Source organism: Crocodylus porosus, unplaced genomic scaffold, assembly GCF_001723895.1.
Source record: "Crocodylus porosus isolate Cpor-Errol unplaced genomic scaffold, CroPor_comp1, whole genome shotgun sequence".
NCBI lineage: Eukaryota > Metazoa > Chordata > Crocodylia > Crocodylidae > Crocodylus > Crocodylus porosus.
The window spans coordinates 88,633,528-88,641,817 of NW_017728918.1; the positions used below are offsets into that span (position 1 = coordinate 88,633,528).

General features: G+C 46.7%; 1 protein-coding gene across 9 annotated transcripts in view; it reads right to left on the bottom strand.

The window, feature by feature from the left end:
* DDO (D-aspartate oxidase) overlaps positions 1–8,290 on the bottom strand; it is a 21,246-nt gene that overhangs the window by 3,617 nt on the left and 9,339 nt on the right. For all 9 annotated transcript variants that reach the window (XM_019537896.1, XM_019537903.1, XM_019537904.1 and 6 more), the window contains 2 exons: positions 6,011–6,119; positions 3,915–4,091 (listed from right to left, as the gene is read on the bottom strand). In XM_019537896.1, coding sequence (XP_019393441.1) covers positions 3,915–4,091; positions 6,011–6,119 — 286 coding nt within the window. The remainder of the gene's footprint in view (positions 1–3,914; positions 4,092–6,010; positions 6,120–8,290) is intronic.

Here is an 8,290-nt window from a genome sequence, read left to right on the forward strand (position 1 = left end):
GATGAACATCTTGCTGGGGTCATTTGACCCCAGTATTCTTTCCTGCCATGGCAGGGGGTCGGACTAGATGATCTGCTCGGGTCCCTTCCGACCCTACAAACTATGAAACTTAGGACCCTCAGTTGAAAATTAGGCTAAACTGGGGGCTGGTATGAAATATAACATTTACAAGGGCATAAAGACAATATACACTGCATGAGAGAGAAGAATCAGGCCTTATTTGTAGATGTGGTAAGTATAAATTCACAGTGGGTGCATCTACACATGCAATTAATGCAACACGATAAACTTCAGTGCAGTTTGTGCGAGAGTCAGCTGCTCCCGGGCACAGCATATATACACGTGCCCAGGACTGCAGCACTTTGAGCCAGGGTGGAGCAGCTCTGGGCTGACAGTGGGCTCAGGGAGTCATCCCCAGGCTCCAGGTGGCAGTCAGGGCTGGCTAGGGCATGAGAGTATGGAAGCAGCAGGCAGCCCCTGAACATCAGCATGTTTGTGCCCCAGCCAGCCCCTGTCACCTTCTACATGTACATTTTGGCAGAGTAAATTACTCTGGCATAGGATCATGCTGTCCCCGACCACATGATCCTACAGCAGAATTAATTAGTTTACTGTGCTCTAATACTGACACACATGTAGATGGTGATGCTTTGCTGCAGAGCTAATTTGTCAACTCCATAGTAAAGTGCATGTGTAGATGCACCCAGTGACTCTGAAAGTGGCTCTCTAATAAAGGTTGGGGTGATATAACTTACTGCATAACCTCCAGCTCTGTTCTGCTAGAGGTTAGCCATATATATCACTTTTTCAGCCAATACTTGCCTCTGTCCCGGGGTTTGCCTTCATTGTTAATTTAAATCTCAACCTATCCTTCATCTTGAACTTGCCTTAAAAGTATTCTTTATCTCTGCAGGATTCCTCTAATTCCCTGTTCTCAGAGAAATGCTCCACCCCTGTCAGACCTGGGATAAAAGTTAACAGCAGCCCTCTGTCACTGTGATTCAGAAAAATTATTCTGTATCATTAGCGTTGTTTCAGCACCTGACAGTAACATGATTCATGGGAGAGGTCCCATATCAATTTGCTATGCAGTAGATTCAGTTATCCTGTTACACTTCAGCCTTCCATTCAGACAGCAGGTACAGCTATGTATCCAAATGCAAAGGCAGCAGGCTCCAGCAGAGCTGTTTGTGACATGAGAATCTGGCAGAATAATTTGCATATTGTCAATTGGCAATATCAGTGCATCTTGCTTAACTTTAAACTGAGAGTCTGGCAGGTGGGTGAAGCAGAGAGAACCCTGAGAGCTAGGGAAATGTCACGCAACATATGTTGTAGGTACAGGTTGACTTTTTCTGTAGTGGGATGCCACACGAGGCTTTTATATTTGGCAAAGATAGAGTGAGATTTCAAATACCATTAAACATTCTACAGAATTCAAGCAAGGCAGTGGGAGAAAGTTCTTGAACTGTAAGATTGGAGCCAGCCTAAAAGACAGTCTGATACATGATCATTTGTGCAGTCCAAGCAAGGTTCTGTGAAGACCTCTCAAATCACCTGGGTTTGCAGAACTAGTTATATGTTTAAAATGCTCTTTTTCCTGATCCTCACAGAAGGGAAAATATGCAGATCACATTAGTAGGCTTCATCCTTTGAGAAATGAAAAGAGCATAAAAAGGAATAAGAAAGCTACAAAAGTCTTTGGAGCAAAGAATGCCTGACAGCAACTAAATGGAGTCAGCAATTCAGTTGTGCACAGGACAGTTTTCAGTATCAGTATTGGACAATGAAACATGACAAGGCATGTGTTCTTATGAGATAGTGCAGAAGTCAGGTGGTACTAGTGGCACAAACATACTCCCGCTTTGCTTGCTGCTAAAACAAGCTATATTATGATACATTATACAATAGGCTTGATCATAATCAAGCAATCAGATTATGCGGAGATTTGCTCCAAGATGCAGATATTCATTTTACCACCTAACATCAAATTGCCTTGCATCCAATTACTATGCCTGTGAAATGGCAACATGCATTTGCTTTTATTAAGTCTATTTCAGGCATTGTCAACCAGGAGTATGTGTACCCCTAGGGGTACTCAGAAGGGCTGTAGGGGGTATACTCAGGTGGGCAGGCAGGTGGGGACAGAGCGTACACCCGGTGCATTCCCATACTTTGCTTCTTACCCGGGGGAGAGGAAGGGGCATACTGGGTGCCACGGGCCCCCTGCAGCACACTGCAGTGCCTCCCCACCCCACCCCGTGCCTCAGCTCACTCTCTGTGCCTGCTTCCAGGAGCAGGGCCAGGGGGGCCTGAGGGCAGCAGCACCCCTCTGTGGGCTGCACGTGCACTGCCCAACCAGCTGGTCAGGGAAGGGGGCTTGCACACGGCAACCACTGCTGCCACTGCCACCCACCATCCTGTGCCACCACCACTGCTGCACCACTTTCCCACAGCCGGTCATTCTTGCGGCTCTGCAGGCTACTGATGGGCAGCGCAGGGTGGTGGAGGGCAGCACCATGGGCTCCCTTTGGGGAAAGTGGGGGCAGGCACTGGCCTGTGGGTGGTTCTGCCTAGGGCCAGGCCCGTGCAAGAAAGAGCAGCTCCCTCCCCCCTCTCCCGGCCCCCACCGCTGTCCCTGGCAGCCCCTTCGCAGAGGCTCAGTTGAGCTCAGGCCTGGCAGCTGCCAGAAAGGATCAATGGCAGCCAGGGCAAGCGAGCGAGCTGCAGGGATTAAAAATTAAAAAAAGCAGCGGGGCCTGAGAGCCGCAAGGGCCAGGTACTGAAGTGAGCTGAGGCGGCATAGGCGCCCTTCCCCGCGACACATCACTCTGCGTTTTGATGCAAGGGGCAGGGCTGCTTTGGTCCTCCACCATCCCCTGTGGGGTCTGTGGTGCTACCTCAGGTATCACTGCAACAGGCCCAGTCCCCTTGCAACAGCTAGTTTTGTATCTGTAAATCAGAAACAACATGAACAGGCAGGTGTGAGAGGCCTCTGTCAGAGCTGGCCATAATAAACTGGGGTTGGCATCATGGCCAGCATCTGGCCCATGTAGCTGTTGGATCAGCCTGGAGCCAGGAGGCTTTGGCAGCATGGGCCTCACCTGCACCTTGCTGTGGCTGCAGCCTACCACTGGCTTCCCTTGGACCAAACTGGGTCATTCCAGGCCACCACTGGAAAGACATCATACCCATCCCTGCTACATCCCGCATCCAGCTGCTGCCACCAGAAGGGGTACACTTGCTAAAACAGGTTGAAAACCCCTGGTCTATTTAATTGAATTGTATACATACCAGGGCTCAGAATATTATAGGATTGGCTTTTTGACTCTCCCAAAATAATTTGAAATGAATGGTGCGTGGAAATGAATGGGGGTCCCTAGTTTTACTAAAACTTCCAACTTTCTTTTTCTGCATAAACATATATTTTAAAGCACACGTTTTTCTGATAAGTCAAACACTTTTCACATGTGAATATTTCTGAAAGGTTTGCTATGGGAGAGTATTTTACCCCTAATTCCAGGTAGCTTTGTGAGGTGCGTGGAGAAGGAGAGGGTTTTGTCCAGATTGGAGAGGAATTGGGCCAGCCAATTCTGAAATATGAGACTTTTTCATTTGAAACAGCGTGCAAGGGAGCAATACTTGCGTGCAATACTTCTCCACCAGTATTATGGCAGTTTTTCAAATACATGAAAATTGTTATCACAACCCTATCTTAACCTTCTTTCTTCCAGACTAAGCATCCATAATTCCTCCAGCCTTTCCTCATATAGCTTTCCTTCCAACTTCTATATCATCTTTGTTGCTTGCACCTGAACCTTCTCTAGTTTCCAACTTCCTTATTAGAACATGGTTTCCCAATCTGTGGTTGTCAGAAAATACCACTCTTCACTCCCTTCCCCAGCAGCACCTACCTCTTCTCCAGCCGGAGCAGATAGGATGGGCAGTCACATTTCAGGGTAGTAAAGGCCTGGCCAAATCGATACTGTGGAAATTTCTTCAGTTCCATTTCTGTCATTGCCCGAAATCCCAACACAATGTCAGACCAGAAGGGTAACTCTGCATTGGAGTTGGTTTTAAAGATTTGCCAGCTAAAGGACATGGAGGAGAAATGGTGAGATTAAGGCACATGCTCTAGTGTGTCACAATTCACACTGATCTCAGCTTTAAAATATTAATCTAGGAATCAGATTCCACTGATTAATACGGCCCCTCAAGTGTCAACAGTAATGAAGTGGAAGAATTCATAGATAATACTTAACTTGCAGAAACGTTTAGCAGTGTTACTGTAGAACTCAGAGCGAAGGACCAGGACAGATAAAACTCGGTGAGGCCTCTGAGATCAACCAGCTTATAATCACCAAACAATGGGGGCAAAAGAAAATAATGTGGTAACAGAGGATTTAATATGATGGGTAGAGGGACAGGGGAAAACAGCAGGATAATGTGTTCCATATCCTCTTTTTTGTCACCATTTTTACCTATAACAGAAACTCTACTGGAGAGGGCCTACATGAATCATTAACACTTTCTTCTTCCTGCAGTCCAGGAACCTTTCATCTGACAGCTGAAATTCTGTGCAAATGCTTAAGCTAGAAGTACCCACCCCCAGCTCACAGACCAGATCTGGTTCCCAGCACCATCATCTGGCCTATGGGGCTCCACACAGGTCTATGGGGAGCCCCATGGGTGATAGCCCCATGTGCTAGATCTGGCATATGTAGCCCAATCCTGGCATGTTGGGCTGGAGAGTGGGGCATGGAGACCCTGAGCCCCAATTCTGGCACATAGGGCCAGGCAGATGCAGCATGGGGCCTCAGGTCCCCCGATTCTGGCATGCAGGGCTGGGCAGAAGCAGTGCAGGGCCCTAGGACCCCAATCTTGGCACATGAGCTGGACAGAGGAGATGCAAAGCTCCAGGGCCCCAATCTCAGCATGTGGGAATAGGGCCAGTGTGGAGCCCTAGTGATCTGTGCCAGCATACAAAGCCTGTTGGATGTTGCATGGGGTTCCAGGACCCTGATTCTTCCATCATGGCTGAACAGGGGTGGCACCAGGCCCCAGGGCCCCATCTCAGCATGTGGAGGATCGGTGTGGGACTGCAGGGCTGATGCCAGCTTGCAGGACTGGGCAGGAGTGCTACAGGACCTGAAGCCTTATCCTAGCATGCAGGGTCCAGCTAAGGCCACACAGGCCTAATCTAGCCTGTGTGCCAGGACAAAAAGTTGAGCACCACTGGATGAAGTATTCAAGTTAAATCTAGAAACGAGTTCAGGTCCCAGTGTGAACTTGTTGATCTGAATCCAGATCCAAATCACAACTCCAACATCAGGACCCAACTCCAGATATATAAGACAAGGTTTGCTTCCCTTTTTCCAGTTTAAACTAAAATCTTTTCTCCCATGGCCTTCAAAAGCCAAACTTCTATTATGGACACATTCTCTCGGTTCAACATATTTCCAGCTGTTAGGGAAGTACTAACTGCTCCTCTCAAAATAAATCATTAATTCCTGCTCTCTTTCTATAGACTATAAATACCTCTTGCAGTGTCCCACATCTAACCCTGACCACACTTTTTTTCAGGTGCCCACTATGTTACCTCAGTTCCCAGAATAGTCAAATCTTTCTCCACATATTGGGTAGCAAGCATGCACTGTGTTTTATATTTAGTTATAAGAGCTGGAGGTTCATGAAAAATTACATATCCGATTGCTAGTCAGGCCACCTATATTTTGAGCAACTAAAGGATGATTGTCCAGAAAATGCAGGCTACGAGTTATGTTAAGGGGAAGAGAGCCCTGATTTGTCTGTTTGTGCCTTTGCATGGTTTCTGCTTCAAAAGACACTTTGTCTGACTGAATGCTTCCTAAAGGTGTAGCTTATTTTGAACATTGTTACAAGAAAAGTTCCAAATAAGGAAAGTCCCTTTACCACAATATGAATAGATGCCCTGTTTATCCCAGTCTGTGGTATACTGATGTGAAAAACTTCTTGACAGTTCTTTTCTTACCCAGATACCAAACTAATGCCAGCACTGAGAGCCTCAGAAGAATTATTGATTGCAAAGAGATAATCAAAGGTCTCCTTGAACCACTGCTTCTGCTGATAAATTGGTGTACCTAGTTATGAAATAAAACACAAGTTACACAGAAGGAAAATGTAGATCAGGAAAAGACTCCCAAATAAGTATCAGAGAAGAGTCACAAGAAATAGGAATAACAATTCTATATGGTTAAACTTGGCAGACCACCACATAAAAGTGTGCACTATAAACATAAAATGCATCTGCATTTAAACTGGTACTAGGTACTCATAATATCCTAAGTTTTCTGCACCTTGTGTACAGTGCTGGGTGTCCTCAACTCTTACAGACTGTGCTGGTCTTCAAAGGAAGAACTCAGCACCTGCAATACTGGGCCTTTAATATTTACCACCAGACTGCTGTTGTTCTCATCACAGACTACAGTGTTGAGCTATGTATTAATGAAAAGTATATATTAATGCAACATTAAGGCCTGATCCCCAGGCACAGACACCAGCCCACTGAAATCCTTACAGTCTCAGGCCTGTGTAATTTAATACCAGAGTGTTAAAGTAAAGAAATGCAAAAAGTCCCTTTCCTAGGACAACATGAACTCAAGCACCTTTTCCATAAGACATATCCTCTACCATTACTTCTCTAGTTAAGTGTACAGATGAATGTACTGCTGTTCTGCTCGTATAATATATTATCATTATTATTAAATGTACAAGGAATTGCAAACAGTCAGGTAGAGGCCACTGCAGAAACATTTAATTTTGAGGGTCTTTTCTCTTTTCCGTTGAGATATATAAGGCTTTCTGTGTTCCCACTGGGGCAGACTATAGCTAAAAGTCACAAAGTAGCTGTTTGTCTGTAAACTGTTAACCCAATAGATCACAGAGATGGTTAGCTAATTTGTTGGAAGTACAATAATTCTATTATTTGTAATCATGCCCATCCTCTCAGCAAACACTACACAACAATAATTATTGAAACAGGCATGTAAACAGAGGTGTTTTCACTGGAAATAAAGAAAAGCCTTCAAGAATTGAGACTACCCCCAAACATCTTTAGGGTTTAAACAGTGCGCACACCAGAACAGCCTATTCACTAGCACTAACCTAGATGACACACCAGACAACAAAGCTAACCTATTTAATGACTTCTTTGCCTCTATTTTCCTAAGCAGGGACCGGATCAGCACCCCCACCAGGACCCCCTCAGGCCCCAGGGGAGGCGCACCTAGGCCAAGGGTCAGTGAGGATCTAGTCAGGGAACTTCTGGAGGGACTGGACATATTTAAATCAGCTGGTCCTGACGATCTCCACCCCAGAGTGCTGAGGAAATTAGCAGAGGTCATTGCGGGACCCCTGGCATGGCTTTATGAGCGCTCGTGGTGCTCCGGTGTGGTGCCAGAGGACTGGAAGAGGGCCAACATGGTTCCCATCTTCAAAAAGGGGAAGAAGGAGGACCTAGGAAACTATAGGCCAGTTAGTTTTACCTCAATCCTGGGCAAGCTTTTTGAGAAAATTATTCTGGCACATGTCCAGGAGGGGCCCACAGGGGAGATTAAGTTTAGGGACAATCAACACGGGTTCATTAGAGGCAGGTCCTGTTAGACCAACTTGGTGGCCTTCTATGACCAGTTCATCAAATCCTTAGATGCAGGGGTAGCATAGTCTTCCTGGACTTTTGGAAGGCCTTTGACACTGTCTCTCACCCCATTCTCATTAAGAAACTGGGGGACTGTGGTGTCGACTGTGGTGCCTACACAGTCAAGTGGGTCACCAACTGGTTGGAGGGCCGCACCCAGAGAGTTGTGGTGGATGGGTCATTTTTGACTTGGAGGGATGTGGGCAGTGGGGTCCCCCAGGGCTCGGTCCTCGGGCCCACACTGTTCAACATCTTCATCAGTGACTTGGATGAGGGGGTAAACAGCAACCTGTTCAAATTTGCTGATGACACTAAGATGTGGAGGGATGTGGGCATGCTAGACGGGAGGAATAGGCTGCAATCAGACCTGGACAGTTTACAGGGGTGGGCGGATGAGAACAGGATGGGATTCAACACTGACAAGTGCAAGGTGATGCACCTGGGAAGGAACAACCGGCACCACACCTACAGCCTGGGGAACTCCCTTCTCATCAGTGCAGAGGCAAAAAAAGATCTTGGAGTCATCACTGATGCTAAGATGAACATGGGCTGGCAGTGTGGGGGTGCAGTCAGGAAGGCCAACTGCACCTTGTCATGCATCCACAGATGCATCTC